Source organism: Zingiber officinale, chromosome 3B (assembly GCF_018446385.1).
Source record: "Zingiber officinale cultivar Zhangliang chromosome 3B, Zo_v1.1, whole genome shotgun sequence".
In the NCBI taxonomy this organism is placed as follows: Eukaryota; Viridiplantae; Streptophyta; class Magnoliopsida; order Zingiberales; family Zingiberaceae; genus Zingiber; species Zingiber officinale.
In genome coordinates, this window is record NC_055991.1 from 24,791,271 (window position 1) to 24,810,713 (window position 19,443).

Genomic DNA, 19,443 nt, shown 5'->3' on the forward strand with positions numbered 1-19,443 from the left:
TGTTGCTATAGGGGTTAAAAACCGTTTAGAAAATTATTGTTTTTTGTAGTGCTGCTTCAACGCTCCAGATTAATCAATTACGTATTTGACAAGTTATGTAAATATAATGAATATAAACAATAATATGATGCAATTAAATAAAGGTTAATTAATGTTCCAACTTGTCGAGGTCGACGATGGTCCTTGAAATTAAATAAATGATCCCAAAAAAAAGGCAAAAATATCCCCTAAATCTTCTGACTCTGTTCAAATTTAACTAAAATTTTGGAACAGTGACAATCTTAATTATACAAGATAATTTGGAACAGAGTTTAAACTCTCTTTTTTAAATTCAAACAGGAAGAAGAACATAGAAGATCTACAATGAGTTGCTAGAGAAAGCTTAATGGCTTCGACTATTTAGGTTTTTGATCCATGTCAATTGCAGTTCAATTTCACCACACTCCACGTTTCTGAGCCTGAGGATCACATCTTGCACCACCTTCTCACCCTGCCACCTGATATGGCTCTCCTCGACCAGGCAGTTTTGGCTGCTCGGTTTGATGGTTGAGATTATGGTGTCGTCCGGAATGCCCTCCAGTTTCATCTCGAACACCTCCAACAGTGGACGGATATCGAACTCGGCATTGCCCATTTGATCGTCTCGAGTAAATCTGTCCTTGTCGTACACTTCCTGACCATATTACATTATATTAGTGCACGATAAACTTAAGAAGAATAGAAAGAACATGTGAAGTTTCTAATATATATACAAGGCACAAGAAGAATTGAATGAACCTCATCCAAGGGATTGGTGAAACCTTGGGAAAGACTACATGTGTGATTGTTGAGCCACCATTGGGCTTCATATGTCGGCAATTGATGTTGATTCTTTAAAGTTTCGATCTTGACAGGATGCCTTCAATTTAGTCTTACACAATGAGTTATGCTAGTATTAACTTAGATGAAGCCTTCAATTTAGTCTTACACAATGAGTTATGCTAGTATTAACTTAGATGATGAGTTGGTCACTATTAATTTGGGTCTAAGGGGAATACCAAAGGAAGCACTACTGAGATATAAACTATTTAAATCCTATGCTAGTATGTTGCATCGATTGTTATGGATACAACAATTTTAGAAAAAGAACGGAGGTTGAAGGATGCGAAAAGTGAGAAGTGAAATGCAGGGGAAGGTAAAGAAGAACACCTGAAACTGTTGGGAACAGGAGACATCTTCGTATAAGAAAGTACTACTCATCACTCAATCCAGTATTACAGTTCGTTTACGACAGCAACATAGGGTCGGCCGTAGATTTTCAAGCATTTATGAAAAATAAAATAAAAAAATAGTATTCGTATAAAAAATAATAAAATTGATGTTATAAAAATAATTTCATTAACAAAACATATAATAATAAATGGACGGTTGAAAAAAAATTAAAGACCACGTAATAATTGTGCAATCGTTCTAGAGTCAAGGTTGATCAATTTGGTCCTAGCTTAAGTTTTGATATTTGACGATATGTGAACGAGAAGTCAAGTAAAATAAGGAAGGACTGAATACTTGACTAGGAAAGTCCTAACTGGAGGTTAGACAACTGAAAGTCCTAACCAATGTTATAAATGGCAGTAGGCAATGGCGATGCAATCAGTGACCCCCTACTACTTAAGCGGTAGAATTTTTTTTTACTATTTTTATACATAATTAAATAATATATTAACTAAAGGATAAAAATTTAAATAAAATATCAAAAAATTATTATAAAATATATTAACTAAAAATAAAAAACTTCATCTACGTGTTTTTAAAAAAAATAAATAATAATATTTTTTAAATATATATATATTAAATTAATAGAATAATTTTATTGTATTTTAATTAAGTATATTTAAATTATCTCAATCATGATTAAAATTATTAATCTAAAGTTTCGATAAAATCCTAAGTTCAAAAAAAAAATTTATTCTATTCGTTGATTGGCATCGGTGTTTAGACATCGGACACGTCATCAGATGCAACATGTCTGGACATGTCGCCTGAACCTTGCAATGAATTTGGACCCGTCACCTGGACCGACAACGAGTCCAGACCAATCGCCTGGCCCAACAATAAGTCCCGCGTGTTCTCAGACGCGTCACCCAAGTCCAAAGCAGAAACACTTTAATGCCGCCTAAACCATCGCCTTTCACAAGGCGGTGCGGTTGAGATCCGCCTCTAGCCTAGGCAACTGCCTCAACCGTCATTTAGAACACTGGTCCTAATTGAGGTTAGGCAAGGAAAAGTCCTAACTGATATTAGGCAAGGGAATGTCCTAACTGAGGTTAGGCAAGAGAAAATCCTAACGGGAAGTTAGGCAACGAAAGTTATAATTGGAGGATAGGAAACAGGAAGTCCTAATGGAAGGTTAGGCAGGTGAGAAGTCTATCGAGTGATTAGTCCTAACTGAGGTTAGGCATGAGAAATGTTAAGCAACGGGAAGTCCTAATTGGAGGTTAAGCAAGGGTGAGAAGTCTACCGAATGATTAGTCCTAACTGAAGAGTAGGGAAGAGAAGTCCTAACTCAAGGTTAGGCAAGGATGAGAAGTCTATGGGATGACTAGTCCTAACTAAGAGTTAGGCAAGGAAAAACCAATGGGAAGGTTAGCAAGGGAAAATCCAAATAGGTCAAGAAAGATCGGACACTTAGTGAAAAAGCCCTAACAGGTCAAGGTTGATAGGATGTTAGGCAATGAGAAGTCCCAACAAGTCATGAATAACCAGATGTTAGTGCAAAGGAACTCTAAACTCAGATTCTGGGTGTTAGGGTTGGGCAATTGGTTAGGGCAATCGATTGGCTTAAGGCAGTTGATTAAAGTAATCAATTTAGAGCATTTTCACGAGAGCACAGAAGGTGCCGGAGTCGATTGGACAATCGATTCCGGCAATGCCAATCAATTAGGGTGTCTCTCGCGAATAGAAAAGTTCTGAATCGATTGAGGTAATCGATTAGACAGCTTTCTCTCTCGCAAATAAAAACTTCGGAATCGATTGACTTAATCGATTAGAAGTTAGTAATCATTGGTATGACTCACCAATTGATTAAACATGTGTAAAAGAGTCGTTGTGTAGGTTTTAAATGATCGATCTGACGTGCCAATTGATTAGGGTAAGGCCAATCGATTAGAAAGCATAAGTCAGTTCTAGAAAAGGGATTTTTGCAAAGGTTTGAAGCACAGAAAGCTAATACCAGTTCTTGCGAGTTGGGGAGAAAAGTGCTTCTACATTTCCAACTACCAAGAGGTATTTCCTAACAACAAGATATCAAATAAGCAAAGTTATTCGTTGTAAAATCTTTTCGATTGTATTTACTATTGTATTTTGCATTTCTTGATGTATTCTTATGCTTAAGCTTGTACGAGGCTTCTTTGCCTTCGGAGAGTTTCTGAGAATGAATTATTCAATGAGTGTGAGGAGTGGACCCTTGTATTAACCACCTTAAGGTGGTGGATACGAAGTAACATAGAAAGATTTAGCATTGTGAAGTCTTCGCTTTAAGTTTCTGCTGCAAATTAAGTTAGAAGAAGCGAAGCGAGCTATTCATGCCCCCTCTAGCTCATATGTGTCCTAACAAGTAGTATCAGAGTGAGATCACTCTTCTTTGGACTAATCACCGGAAAAAAACAAAGAGCTAGAGGAAGAAAAGAAGTCGAAAACTTGAGCATTAATTTCAACAAGTCCAAGGACAAATCATCCAGGGAGCTAAAGTTAGAAAATGAATCTTAGAGATAGATTCGGATATGACATCCAGACACCTCCACCTATCGAATTGGGAGGATTCGATCTTTGGAAATCAAGGGTCGAGAATTTTTTCATGATGAACATAAAACAATTGTTTGCTCTCATAAAAGAATTTAAAGCCCCAATAGATAATAAAGGAAAATTCTTAAGAAAAAGAAATGAACCGAGGAGCAAATTCGAAAATCGAAGATAAATGACAAGGTAACCAATTCTAGTTAATTTGGTACCTAATAAAATTTTGTGTAAGATAGGTGAATTCAGAGTTATGGAGTAAGTTGGTCGGTCTCCATGAGGATTCATCCACAATGCAATGTAACAAAAAAGACAAAGAGGAAAACTCTTTATTTCAAGTACACGAGGATTCGGAGGTTAAGAGACATTCAACATCCGAGGAGTAAATTGAAGAAGCATCCACCTCAAGATTGAGGGAGAGAGGCTGATGCACGTATATTATATGCACTTTTCTGTATGTTTTGACGCACATCCACTTGTATTTCAAGAGCATAATCTATGTTTATTGCACCCTATTTCATTAAAATGGCATGTTTCTACTCCTTTTGTTCGGAGATATATCTTTTGCTTGTTTTCATTGACATGATGCGATTTGGAGCGAAAACGGTGCTTGTAGATGACTCAGAGAACAAACGAAGAAAAAGGGACCGACCGTGTAGAATCCACACGACATGCTAGAGGAGAAGACACCAGTTGTGTTGATTGCACACGACCGTGTCACAAGGTAGAGACGAAGCAAGACCCGACCGTGTGGATTTCACACGACCATGTCAACAAAACAGAGAAGGAGCAGACCTCGACCGTGTGGATCCACACGGCCGTGTGGATTTTTCAGAGCTAGAGCCAACTATGGCCGTGTGAATTCACACGGTTGTGCCGTCGGACCAAAGACCAGGCAGACCTTGGCCGTGTGGACCTCACACGGCTGTGGCACGGGTCATGCCAAGTAAAAACAAGGTTGTGTTGAATCTGGGTAGACTATAGACTTATTTTTTAACGGCCATAACTTTGCGCTCAATTGAAATTACAGGTTGTTCTTTATACCAAAATGTAGCTAACTTCAAGATCTACAACTTTGCTTTAGGTTCAACAAAGACAAAGTAGGGTCTAGCCGTGCTAAAAGGCACGACCGTTCCTCTAAACTGTGGCTTCATCGGGACCTTCGCCCAGACTGCAGACTAAACTTTGAACCATCATAACTTTCGGCTTGATTGGAGCAGGGCTTGATCAAAATATCAGATTGTAGATAATTTCAAGGTCTACAACTTTAGTTCAGGGTGAATTATGAGAAAACTAGATTTAAGCGGTGAAAAACTTAGTTTACCAGGGCCCTTTAATCCTGGTTTTCCTGAGTAGTTTGGAGGAGGTATAAAAGGGTCAAAACTCATTCTTTACTCATCTTGGGTTTGGGACTTCGTCCCTCTCCTTGGGAAAGGGTTCTCCCCTTTAGAGGAAACCCTAGAGAGGCCATCTTCATCATCTCCGATGATCCATTCACCTCCGGAGCAAGAAGTTCAACCTAGAAAATCAGTGACACACCGATAAACACTCTCTTCTCTCTCAATCAATGTTTTAAGTTGTAGATGCTATTTTTATTATCTCTTGATTGTATCTTTCTTGCAATGGAATAGATTCTCTTAATTTAGAATGTAGGAAATAACTATGATGTGATGTATGAACTATGTATTTGAACATTTTCTTATTAAATGAAGTGTTTATATCATGTTTTATGTATGTTGTGTCTTCTATGTGTTTCATGAAATATGTGAATGGTGTAAACATGTAGATGTGTATTGATTGCTCACCCCATAGAGGAAATGCCCTAGATCGTATGACCGAGGGGCCCAGTGACAAGGGTATGCCGTTTCCAGACATCTAGGGCATTGCCTTGAAAGAGAGAACAATTTTTCACAAGGAAGTAGGAAATTTGACATAATTGTTATTTCTATTTCTATGTTATTGAGTGTTAGTGTGTTATTGTGATTTATGACCAAGGGACTCTAGTTACAAGAGTATCCCATTATAAGACTTCATAGGAATAATTCCTATTTAGTAGCATAGGATATGGATCAATATAGCATTCCGGCTTGACCTTCACGGAGAAGAGCCGGTAATGAATATAACTTCCTACATGTGCATAAGGATGGAGGTAAGGAGATGAATAATGCATAGGGACATTAACTAGCATCATAGTGAAACCGAAATCCTAGAATCATCTCCCAAACCATTTCTCACATCCTCCTAAGCTCAACCCCTCTCAAGATCAATTCTTCTCTCTCTTTCTCTCAACCTTCTCTCCCTCTCTTAAATCTCTCTTCTAGCATTTGTGAGCCACCTTTCGATTGTCTAGATAATTTATTGTGTGAAGTTAACTAGTGCTTAATCAACAGTATCTGTGGGATCGATATTTTATTACTTGACGACCATTAACACCGGACCAAGAGGATGTCTTTACCTTTGGATTAAATGAAGAAGAATGTGCCACCTCTACGAGCACAAATCATGAAGATATAACTATTTCAATTTGTAAAAATAAAAATCATATTATATGATTTGATTATACAGAGAATGGACACTATAAAAGCAAATGTCTAAGATTAATAAAAAAGAACACTAAAGTGTTGGACCCCGTGGTTGTTTTGATGTGATCAACCAAGTTAGGTTAGGTCCTGTTTAGTTTTGATCCCTATGTCTAAGTGTACAGGAGCTTAGGAGCATAGGAAGTCGAGCGGAAGACGCAGCTAGCGAGAAGAACGGCACGGGAAGGGAGCCGATGGGCTCGGTGCGTCCGAAGGACGAAAGAGCTGCGGAAGAGTACTCCGGTGGACGAGAAGAATGTGTGCGACATTCAAGGGACGAGAAGCCGGGACGGAAACCTGCTCGAGGAGAAGGATGGAAATTGGATTCGGATGAGCCCTATTTCGGTTGGCCGCAATCACCCAAGTAATCGGAACTTCGAAAGCTGAAAAGAAAAAGAAAGAAACTGGAAAAATAGCTGGAGGCACCCTCAACAGTCGTTGGAGGCGCCTCCAACATCAAGCTGATGAAGGCGCCCTCAATGACATTGAGGGTGCCCTCAATGACATTGAGGGCGCCCTCAACAACCTTGAAGGCGCCCTCAATGCTCTTGGAGGCGCCTTCAACGTGATCAACGTGACTGTTTCGAATCTGGATAAAGTTTTATCCATGCCTTGGCTGGAGGCGCCCTCAACCCCTTTGGAGGCGCCCTCAAGACTCGAGATAGAGTTTCCAGGAACTATATAAAGACCCCTGGACCTAGGAATTAATCATTCAACTCTGTAATAAATTCCTAGCAACTCTTGAGCTCTTTAAGTGTGTAAAAGACTTCTCCGCCTTCAGAGAAGGAGACTTTTAGTGCGCCGTTCAACTATCTTGGATTAACAACCTTCTTGGTTGTAACCAAGTCAATTGCTGAATTCCTTTTCCTTCTTTTCTGTTCTTTTTTATTTTATTATTACTAATTTTTGAGTTAAAAGTACGAGGAGGGTAGTTCTTCTTTTGCAAGCAATTCACCCCTCCCCTCTTGTCGGTCCCGCTGTACCAACAAGTGATATCAGAGTCAGACCGCCTCAGAAGGACTGACCGCCGTCTGAAGCAACAAAGATCAAGACGATGGCCGAAACAAGTATTCATCCCCCGAAATTCGACGGAGACTTCGCGACATCGAAGCGCCGAATGGAGGTATTATTCAAAATGGATTTTGACATTTTATTAACTATGAAATATGGTTTTTCAGTCCCAAAAGATAAGGAAGAATTCCAGTGGACGAAGAAGGAGCAAGCTGATTTCGTGGCTAACGGAAAGGCAGAATTCCATCTGCTCAGCGTCCTGCCGCCCCAAGAGGTAAGTCGGATCGGAAGCTACGACTCCGCCAAAGACCTCTGGGAAAAATTCCTGGAACTCCACGAAGGCACCTCAGAAGCGAAGTTAGCAAGACGCGACATCCTCCGGACTCAGCTGACAAATCTCTGGATGAACAATGGCGAAAAGGTGGCGCAACTCCAAGAGAGAATTAAGGAGTTGATAACTCAACTGACCAATCTCGAAGAATCAGTAACGAACCGAGATTCTATCCGGTATGCGCTTAACGCTTTCCCAAGAACTCTAGAGTGGACGTCCTTAGTAGATGCTTACTACATCTCTAAGAACTTTGAGGTAAGTACGCTAGAAAACTTATTTTCTACTTTCGAAATTCACGAGTCTCGAATTGCAGAACCGAAACAAATATAGAAGTCAAACCTCAATGTTGCCCTACAAGCTGAGATGGATGATCCCGACTTCGAAGTGTCAATCGATGAAACTGAAGCGGCGCTATTGGTAAAAAAGTTAAATAAGTTTATCAAAACTAATAAATTTAGACCGCAGACGAGAAAACATCAACGCGACAAAAGGACGGTCCGATGTTACAACTGCAACGAGGAAGGTCACATCAAGGATGACTGCCCAAAATTAAAGAAAAGGAATAAGGAGAAGTCTCGAAGACCGACGTCCTCTAAACGCAAGAGTCTGAAGGCTACATGGGATGAATCGTCATCCTCCGAATCGGAAGTCGAAGCCTTCTCGGGACTAACGCTAATGGCCAACCATCAATCAGAAGAAGAAACCAATTCAGAGATGGGCATAAATGAAGGAGGAGGATCGTCAGAAGAAGAAAACTACGATGAAGGGGGATCATCAGAAATAGAGGTAAGTTAGGTACGTGCGCTAACCTCTAAACAGTCTTTTCGCTTTATCAAAGTACTTACTAAAGACTTAGTCAAATTAGAAAAAGAAATTGCTGATTTAAAAATACTGTTAGATAATTTGAACTCGAAAAATGAAAAGTTAAAATTGGAAATTGAAAAATTGAAAAATGATAGCTTAAATAAATTTCAAAAATCAAAAGTTAGAATTTATAGTAAATCAAATTGATATATCAAACATCACCAAGGTCAACTTAGAAAAATACTTAAATGATATATACCCCCTAAGTTTTTAACTAACTCAGTAGGAAGGAACCTCTATTGGGTTCCAAAATCATATCTAGAGTAAAACTTCTGTTAATCAAGGCTTTCAGAAGAAATTAAATATTGAAATTTCTTAAAAGGCTTTGTCTAGAAGTGGTTGATGATCCAATAACCAAAAAGGCCTAGTGCCTCGCCACAGCCTGGAAGCCGATTATCGAATTAAATATTTAATTGATAATCTGATAAAGCATAAAATATCGGTTAATGTTTTTAAAATTCTTGTCAATTATTTGAATTTTTTTAACTTAAAAATAGTGTTAAAAGTTTATTTTAACTTAGACAATTTATTTACTTCATTAACTTGGAAATTTGCCCCCTATTTTTTGATGTGATCAAAGGGGGAGAGTTAGTACAAGTTCAGGGGGAGTTAAAAAATTTTTTTTATTCTGAATTTTGATAGATAAATTCATTCTATACTTAGTAATTGCAAACTTTATGCTTAAAATGTTAGTTTAGTAATTTCTTTAAATTACTTTTTGTCTGTTTTTTCCCTAACTTGAACTTGGGTTGATGCACATCAAAAAGGAGGAGATTGTTGGACCCCGTGATTATTTTGATGTGATCAACCAAGTTAGGTTAGATCCTGTTTGGTTTTGATCCCTGTGTCTAAATGTGCAGGACCTTAGGAGCGCAGGAAGTCGAGTGGAAGACGCAACTAGCGAGAAGGACGGCACGGGAAGGGAGCCGATGGGCTCGGTGCGTCCGAAAGACGAAAGAGCTGCGGAAGAGTACTCCGGTGGACGAGAAGAACGTGCACGACGTTCGAGGGACGAGAAGCCGGGACGGAAACATGCTCGAGGAGAAGGTTGAAAATTGGATTTGGGTGAGCCCTATTTCGATTGACTGCAATCACCCAAGTAATTGGAACTTCGGAAGCTGAAAAGAAGAAGAAAGAAGCTAGAAAAATAGCCGAAGGCGCCCTCAACAGTCGTTGGAGGTGCCTCCAACATTAAGCTGATGAAGGCGCCCTCAATGGCATTGAGGGCACCCTTAACAACCTGGGAGGCGCCCTCAATGCCCTTGGAGGCGCCTTCAACGTGATCAATCTGACTGTTTCGAATCTGGATAAAGTTTTATCCATGTCTTAGCTGGAGGCGCCCTCAACCCCTTTGGAGGTGCCCTCAAGACTCGAGATAGAGTTTTCAGGAGCTATATAAAGGCCCTTGGACCTAGGAATTAATCATTCAACTCTGTAATCAATTCCTAGCAGCTCTTGAGCTCTCTAAGTGTGTAAAAGGCTTCTCCGCCTTCAGAGAAGGAGACTTTTAGTGCGCTGTTCAACCGCCTTGGATTAACAACCTTCCTGGTTGTAACCAAGTCAATTGATGAGTTCATTTTCCTTCTTTTCTGTTATTTTTTATTTTATTGTTACTAATTTTTGAGTTGAAAGTACGAGGAGGGTAGTTTTTCTTTTGCAGACAAGTCACCACTCCCCTCTTGTCGATCCTGCTGCACCAATATAAAGTAGCACCCAAGATGAAGGAGAAGTCAATAGATGTCGGCCCTGCAATATGTAAAGGCAAAGAGCACATTGTGTGCTTCTCTTACAATCAAAAGAATCATTATCAAAATCAATGTCCAAGGAGGAAATTCTGATTAAGAACAAAGGAGGACGCTCAAATCAAGAGGAGATTCCAAGACCCCATCCAAGGTACTATTAGTTAATGGTATTTCTTTATACCATGAAAACAAACATGCTAGAAATAAATTTTATTATTTTATCACTTGTTATCCTGAAAATAGAAGGTATGATACCTTTAAAGAAAATTACAAGTCATATCATGCTAGAACTACATTATCCAAGGATAAGAAGGTAGAAAATATTTAGGCAACAATTCTAAAAAAATTAAATATATGCCTAGAAATAAAGATAATTATAGAAAATCTAAATTTGAGAATTTAAGGATAGAAAATCAAGTTTTGAGATCAATACTTGAGAAATTGGAAAGGACCCTTGAAAAAATGGCAAATGAAGTCAAGGGGTCTGAGAAGAAAAACCTAGGCTTAGATAGGCAAGAACCATCTAAGGGTAAGAAAGGTTTGAGATACAAATCTAGAGCCATGGAGAATGTGTCATCATATCATAGAGTTTCATATAGCTATAGAACTAGCCCAAGGTCTAGAAGTCAAATCAAAGGTTATAAGAGAGGCTATCCCTAGAGTTACTTTAACGAGACTAGTGTGAATAAGGCTTCTAAGAAGCCTAGGAAAGTTTCTAAAGAAGTTATTCCTAGTGAGTACCTAGAACATCCAAGGAGCACCAATAGGTTTTGAGTTCCTAAAAGTATGTTCTCTACACACTAAATGAGTTTAGAATGTGTTAACTCTAATTAGAATGATAGTTAAACCAATCATAGTGAAGTTGACACTTTAGGAAATTTTTAAGGTATTATCACATCTTGAAAATGAGAAGTTGATTTTTACTCTTGATCAGTAAAAGAGTGTTAATTAAAAATTTTAAAGTATTAAGCTTTTATCAAATTGACACAAATAGGATGAAATTCAAATAAATGTCAAGTTGAGATTTTCTAAGGAGATGAGGGTAACTTAGGTCTCTTTTTGCATAGTGATTAGTTATTGAAACATAGGTAGCAAATCTAGGTATGTTCTTTGTGCCAAAATTGTCATATTTTATATGTCCTATCACATACCATGACATCATATTTTATATTCATATTGTTATGAAAAATGTTACATGTCATGTCACACATGCATCATTAAACTATAATAATTTTTCTTTTAAAAAATGCTCATTTTATATATTTCATATTCATTTATATGCATAAATTCCTAATTTCTTGAAATTAAGAACAATGACATAAATTAACATCTTAGGTAGGATGATCTCTTAGTTTACAAAAAACAACTTGTTACATCTCATAGGAACCATAGAGTTGACTTATATGTATATTGAGATATATTAGTTACAAGTAAGATGTTAGGAGGATAAATAAATCTCAAAATGTTGATTTAGTATATCTATTTGAGTTTTGATTTCATCAAAATACATAGATTATGTGAAGTCCAATCATGGGGAAAGCTAATGTGCAAATAATGTGCATTTAGCCCATAGATCATGATTGAAAATTATTTTTGAAAATCATTTCAAAATGATTTTGGAAAAGCTTGGTGAAGTCTATTTGTATGATTAGTTAGATACAAAGTTAGAATGCAACATTTAAGTTTTTAATAGTTTTCAATTTTGTATCATTCTTTGAAAATTAGATATATTTTCATAGAAAACTATTTTTCTCTGATTGTATATGACATAAGTAATGTCTATGTGATATTTCGGGATTTTTTGAATATCATATAATTATTTATGAATTTCTAAAATTTGATCCGAATTTAAATTCGGAAATCAAAATTCCCAATTAATTGGTAACAGTAGCCAATCGATTGGTATGTGCAGTAATTGATTGGCAGCTTATGTCAATCAATGAACACTGACTAGAATTAATTGGTAATTGAAGTCAATCAATTGATAGGCTGTGTTTGGCTGAAATGATCTGATTTCAGTCCATTAAGCCACGTTTAGTCAATTTAACTATTTCTAATCCTATGAAATACTTTGATAAATATTTAAAGGTAATTTTCTAATGAAAATGAGAAAGTAATGGTTAAAGGAGACTAATTTGGAGTTAAGGAGGAGATTTAAATTCAAGGTTGAATTTTTTAACCTCATAACTTTAATTTTATGATTTTCTAAAGGTTTTGGAACTCCAAATCATTATTAGTGCAATGATAGAAGATGGAGCATGGCTTAACGAGGACCACCTTAAAGACATGATTTGAGTATGGAAGGAGAAATTTTGATAGTTGATGATTGAATGCTCAAGGTTGAGCATTAAAAACAATGGAAGGTTGGAATCTTTATTGTGATAAGAGTAATGCATCTTGGGAGAAGATTTTTGAAGTGTATCAAATGAAGAAAATGTAGGATTTAAGTTAGAAAACTCTTATTTATGCTTTGACATGAGATGAAAAAGGAAGTTGGGCTAATATGGATTAGTCTAACTTAATCAAATTGTCAAATATCAAAATGAGAGAAATTGTTGGTGTAATCATCCTCGAGTGAAGGTTGACCAATTTGACTAAATTCGAATTGGTCTGAGCTTGAGTTTCAATATTTGACAATATATGAGAGAGAAGTCAAGTGGGTTAAGGGAGGACTGAATACTTGACTAGGAAAGCCCTAACTGGAGGTTAGCCAACAAAAAATCCAAACTAAGATTAGGTAAGGGAAAGTCTTAACCGAGATTAAGCAAGGGAAAACCCTAACTAAAGGTTAGGCAATGGAAAGTCCTAACTGAGGTTAGGTAAGGGAAAGTCCTAACTAAGATCAAGCAAGAAAAAACTTTAACTCGAGGTTAGACAACATAAAGTCCTAAGTATAGATTATGCAACAAGAAGTTCTAACTAGAGATTACATTAAGATGAGAAGTCTACCGAGTGACTAGTCCTAATTGAGATTAGATAAGTGCAAAGTCTTTGGAAGTTAGTCAATGGGAAGTCCTTACGGGAGGTTAGGCAAGGGTAAGAAGTATACCGAGTGACTAGTCCTAACTAGAGTTTATATAAGAGAAGTCCTAGCTAGAAGTTAGGCAAGAGTGACTAGTCTACCGAGTGACTAGTCCTAACTAGAGGAAAATCCAAGTAGGTCAAGGAGGACCGGACACTTAGTGAAGAAATCCTGTCAGGTCAAGGTTGATTGCATGTTAGCCAATGAGAAGTCTCAATAGGTCACAGATGACCAGATGTTGAGCAAAGGAACCCTAAACTCGAATTTCGAATGTTAAGGTTGGGCAATTGATTAGGGCAATCGATTGGCCCAAAGAAATCAATTAGGATAATCGATCAAGAGCATTTTCGTGAGAGCATAGAAGGTGCTAGAATCAATTGGGTAATTGATTCCGTCAATGTCAATCGATTAAGGTAATCAATTGGGCAATGTGTCTCTCACGAAAGAAAGGTTCTGAATTGATTGAGGCAATTGATTAAGGATTCACCAATCAATTATGTCGATTGGGGCCTTTTTCACGAGAGAATGTGCGAGAATTGATATGGCAATCAATTAGGTAGTTTTTTTTCTCACGAACAAAAGCTTCGGACTAAATCGATTAGAAGTCGGTAATCGATTGGTATGACTCACCAATCGATTAGACATGCAAAAAAGAGTCCTTCTACCGGTTTTGAGAAATTGATCTATCGTGGCAATCGATTGTAGGTAAGGCCAATTGATTAAGAAGAGTAAGTCAGCCCTAGAAAAGGGGTTTTTGCGATGGTATGAAGCACATAAAGCTAACGCTAGTTCTTGTGAGTTAGGGAGAAAAGTGCTATTGCATTTCCAGCTACCAAGAGACATTTCCTAGCAACAAGAGATCAAGCAAGCAAGGTTATTCATTGTAAAATCGTTTTCGATTGTATTTACTTTTGTGTTTTGCATTTCTTGTTGTATTCTAGTGCTTGAGCTTGTGCGAGGCTTCTCTACATCCAGAAAGTTTCTGAGAATGAGTCATTCATAGTGGAGCTGTGAGTTTGAGAAATTGACCCTTGGATTAGTCACCTCAAGGAGGTAGACATCTAGTAAAATCGAAGGAGTTAGCATTATGGAGTCTTCGCTTCAAGTTTCCGCTGTAAATCAAGTTAAAAGAAGAGAAACAAGCTATCCACCCTCTCTAGCTCGTACTTGTCCTAACAATAATAATCGGTGAAGAAGAAAACATCCATCCCTCTTCCAAACACAAACAATAGAAGCAAGCAGTCAGGTTCTTCGTTATATATATATATAAAAAGTGCAACTAATATTGAAAAGGGTATTTCTTGAATGGTGCTTGGCAGGTTGTATTTGTCATAACATGAGGAAAATAATTCCAACTGCTATTTGAAAATATTGACTCTATATGGATTTTACTATGACCATCCTTTACTAATATGTGGTTATTTATAAAGGTTGATGGAAGTGGGCACATAGAAACATCCGCAGGAGCATTTGTTGCCATCAAAATTTAAATGCTTAGGGGATTTTGTAAAAAGTGGAAGAAAACTCTGTTGGGACTAAAGGAATTCACATATCTCCACAATGGTATATTATTATTCACTGCAGGCCTACCTGTAAGCATCCAATCATCTTGACATGCTATGAGCTTCCCCGTAAGTATCCGATCGCTCTTGACCTACTCCAAGCCTACTCACAAACATCCAATTACTCTTGACCTGTTAATGGTCCCGCAAGCATCCGGTCACTCTTGACCTGCAAGTATCCACTTTTGGTCACTCTTTACCTACTCTAAGTCTCCCTGCAAGCATTCAATCACTCTTGACTTGCTCCGAGTCTCTCACAATCATCAGGTCAATTTTCACCTGCTTCGGGCCTCCCCACAAGTATCCGATCACTTTTGACCTACTCCAAACCTACCCACAAGCATCCAATTACTCTTGACCTGTTAATGGCCCCGCAAGCATCTGGTCACTCTTGACCTGCAAGTATCCACTTTCGGTAACTCTTTACCTGCTCAAAACCTCCCCGCAAGCATCTGATCACTCTTGACTTTCTCTGAGTCTCTCACAAGCATCAGGTCAATTTTCACCTACTTCGGGCCTCCTCACAAGCATCCGGCTACTCCCAAGCCTCCAACAAGTATCCACATTCAGTCACTCTTAACCTTCTTCGGTCCTCCCTGTTGGGACCTTGACGTTCGCTAGAGGGGGGGTGAATAGCGTCCTACCCAAATCGTTCGCTTCCTATAATGTTAGTGCACATCGGAAATACAAAAACAAATTTAACAAATAGAATGCTAAATCTAGAGGTAATAACCAAGACAATCAAACCTCTAACACGTTTATGTAATGTAGTTTGGAGTTTACTTACTCCTACTCCACGGCTGTCCGTAAGGTGGACGATCCAAATCCATCGGTGGATGACTCCTCGGAAACCTCAGGCTACCTCAAACCTCCTTCTCGGTGGAGAAACCTCACCATAACCTTGATCCAAACACTATTAGATTACAAGAAGAGCATAGAGGCTTTGGAAGACTACTAATAGGGGTTAACCACCTCTATTTCGTTAATCATGCCCAAGCACCCCGAGCTCTATTAAATAGAGCTCGAGAGGAAAACACTAAACTGTTTTCCCGCTACCAGTCGAGTGGTGTATGCACCAGTCGACTGGTCCTTTAAGTGAAGCCAACCGTTACCCAACGGTCGACTACCAGTCGACTGGCACAGTGTACCAGTCGATTGCTACAGTAACCAGTCGACTGGTACAGTGTTGCTACAGTAAATCCTAAAACCATAGGATTTTGCCCCGAGTACAATCACTCAGCACTCGTCCTCGCCCGACCAACCTAGACCTAGCCTTCTAGCTTCCTTCATCAGCCTCGTGTCCCTCGGATGTCTCCCCATCCTTCACATCTTGCCTTCTGGAGCTTCTTTCGGCCTTGTCCTTATTGTCGGGTCATCATTTGCCAAGAGGCTCCTCACCTCCGGGACTTCATTCATTGCCAAGTCACACTTGGACTTACGTTGCCAAGACTACAAACTTGGACTTACACTGCCAAAACTCATCCTTGGACTTTTCTCCTCTGCCAAGATTACACTTGGACTTTCTTTATTATACCTGTATCCTGCACACTCACAATGTATATCATACAACAATAAATCTAACTTAAACCTTTGCCCAAATATCAAAACCTATGACACCTAGATTGCTTCAACACTCCCCACCAGTATCAGGTCACTCTTGACCTGTTTCAGGCCTCCCCGTAAGCATCCGATCACTCTTGACCTGCTCTACGCCTCCCCTTAACTTCGTTCAAGGCTACCCCATATGGCATCCAGTCTGGACCATGATTCTGATACCATTTGTTGGAACCAAAATAATTCACATATCTCCCTAATGGTATAATATTATCCACCTTGGGCCTAAGTCCTCATAATTTTGTTTTTGAATTTTATCCAAAAGGCCTCAATACCAATGAAAATATCTTCATCCTTTTAAACTTATGATAGTTTTCATGTCTTTCTAATGTTTAACTTTGATTGTATTCTCAACAAACCCTTTACTCAATTGCCTACGAGAACATTCGGTTCCCTACTTTCCTTGGCAGAATGATCCATAAATCTCAGAATCACACTTCAGCCTTACCTTTTCCTTATCCTTTTTATGCCCCCAGTGAATCTACGGTAACTAAGGTGTGTAAGTGTCCTAGTTTGGCCCTTAGATTCTGATACAAATAGGAGGAAGAAAAATTGGTCCTACTCAGATGTCGCCCAGCGTAAGTATAGTAAGTTAACTGCTTTGAGAAGCTCTCTCAAACCCCTCTGCAGAATTGGTTGCTTAAACTTGCACACCTTAACTTCAATCCTCTTCAAGGGTCATAACTCCTGATCATGTTCGACCCAACCCAAGAGGCGAGAAAGGCCTAATGCCTGCATTTAAAGCCAAGCCTCCACCTTCCGCGTCTATCTAAATGGAGCCCTTTAATAAGTGATAATAACTATGTTGATTTAAAGGTAGTAGATACATTCAATAAATCAGCTAGAAACCTGAGGAATACTGAGAATGGGTTCCTGAGGATATTAAGAACAAAGCTATCTTCCTTCTGAAGCATTTCAGGATGTGATTAACTTCTACGACTTAATGGTAAAGAAAGTAATCTTTATAGTCATTCGCGGATATATGCCATCTAATACATGCATCTGGTATGTCAGTCAAAGAAATGCAGTGTGGGAAACTTAACCTCATCAGGCACTACAATGATGTAATAATGAAAATTGATCGGAGAGATGATTAAAAGAAAAAAATTGTAAACAAGTATGACAAAGTACAAGAAAACTTACCAGGAGATAATAATACAAAAAATGCTAGTAAATATAATGAATCGCAAGAATCTTAAACATTAGTCACTCTACTCTTTCTTGGGGACAAGAAGTCCTATTTAGCCTTCTTGGGTATCAGTAGAATTTAACTTGTTCAAGGATATTCAATTCACAGAATAGAGATATCCTAATGGGCATCAATAGAATTTAACTTGTTCATGGATATTCAATGTACAGAATAGTGATGGACATTACTTATCTAAGATTTGAAATCATTGATGATAAACATATTCCAACTATCCAGCTAAGTCAATTGGCCATTGTATAAGAATCTATTACTTGACGTATGCAGGTCAAGCTTGTCAGATCTACCAAAAAAAGAGTAGGTTTTCTACTTTTCCTAGTTTACAAAAGGTAACAAGTTAAATCTAGTTATGATAGGATTATTTGTAGCATTTGATTAAGGAGGAAGAGACTTACAAGTTTTAACGGTTGAGTAGGATCCATAATAGAAAGGCTTAGCTCTTCATTCCACTCGGGATTGACATTCCTTCTTTTAACACCAGTCTTCACTTTCTACCTCGTCAGAGAAATACAAAGGATAAAAGGATAAAACAAAACAAAATAGCAAACTCTGCCATCAATGTAATATTAAAATGGAGCGGTCTCGAAAGGTGTCACAATCCAGAACATGAATGCTGATAATTGATGAAATCTATATCTGCAGACTCTAGTTAGGCACCATAATCAAACCATTGAATAGGTGTTTTCAATATCACCAGAAGATTACTATGCGCTAGAAGATGTACAACGAAATCAACTTGTTAAACTTAAGGCATGATATGACTATCCAGCACCAGATACCTTTCATCTAACTATCCACTTAGAAGTACCATCTATCATATCATTTCAGCAAATCAGTAGCCTCACGACCACAAACAAGAAAGTTGCCACCGAATTTTTCATCCTAAACAAATTAATTGTAAATCATTTAGACAGAGGAAAATATTGGCATACCATTGTAATATATTAACTTGGAACTATAGTTCTTAAATGCATGTAAAAACTTGTAATGAAACCTGAAGAACTACAATATTGAAACGAAAGGTATTGTGCTCTGAAAAGATTCTTAACCTATTGAAATTATCCTCGTCCAACATCACTAAGAAAGGGTAAAAGGACCCTTAACAGGTTAATCATATGTTTAAGATCGTAATAAGTTATGGACAAGGTTCCATTCGATATACAATTCAGAAAATACCATCATAAGATAAATTATCGTGTCATTGTCCAAAAAGGAAACATAAGGAGTTCACAGACATGCAACACATCTCTATTTCTCATCCGCCACATGATCAAACGGCCTCTCTATTTCTTCCCCAAATTACGATTTTTAAGAAGAAGAAAACCAACAAGGGCGTCGCAAGAAGAGGAGACTACCTGCGTGCCCATGCGAATGACGACGTAGGGATCGCTGCCCCTGGTGTCGCGATAGGCGAGGTTCACCCCTCGAATGACACGAATCCGAAGAATCCCCAACACATGCTCCATTTCTTCCCCCGCCCCTTCTTCCTTGGATTGAAAATAGAAAGCCAAGAAATTGACGGAGCCAAATACCCACCAAACCACGGCGTTGTGTCTACGCAATCATCGCACAGCCGATCGACCTAAACAACCTAATTTACCTTAACCGTAGCTGTGAAAAGTTTGATGCTTGAGAAATGGTCTCCCGGCGTTGACTCAATTTCACCGGTGATTGTTCTGAATTCTGATAGGGTGTGCACGTTTAGGATGAATACAATCGAATATCAAAGAACAATGACTT

General features: G+C 38.3%; 1 protein-coding gene across 1 annotated transcript; it reads right to left on the reverse strand.

The window, feature by feature from the left end:
- Window positions 1-221: 221 nt before the first annotated feature.
- Window positions 222-19,433, reverse strand: LOC122056221 (GTPase activating protein 1-like). Its single transcript, XM_042618056.1, has 3 exons — window positions 19,059-19,433; window positions 18,099-18,194; window positions 222-673 (listed from the first exon to the last, which is right to left on the reverse strand). The coding sequence occupies exons 1-3, from the start codon at window positions 19,167-19,169 to the stop codon at window positions 383-385; spliced, it is 498 nt and encodes a 165-aa protein (XP_042473990.1). The 5' UTR covers window positions 19,170-19,433; the 3' UTR covers window positions 222-382.
- Window positions 19,434-19,443: the final 10 nt, after the last annotated feature.

Coding starts and splice junctions, on each gene's coding strand:
- LOC122056221 (XM_042618056.1), bottom strand. CDS start 19,169: ATGGAGCATGTGTTGGGGATTCTTCGGATTCGTGTCATTCGAGGGGTG. Junction 18,195..19,058: donor TCATTCGCATGGGCACGCAG/GTAGTCTCCTCT, acceptor CTGACGAGGTAG/AAAGTGAAGACTGGTGTTAA. Junction 674..18,098: donor CTACTCAACCGTTAAAACTT/GTAAGTCTCTTC, acceptor TAATATGGTCAG/GAAGTGTACGACAAGGACAG.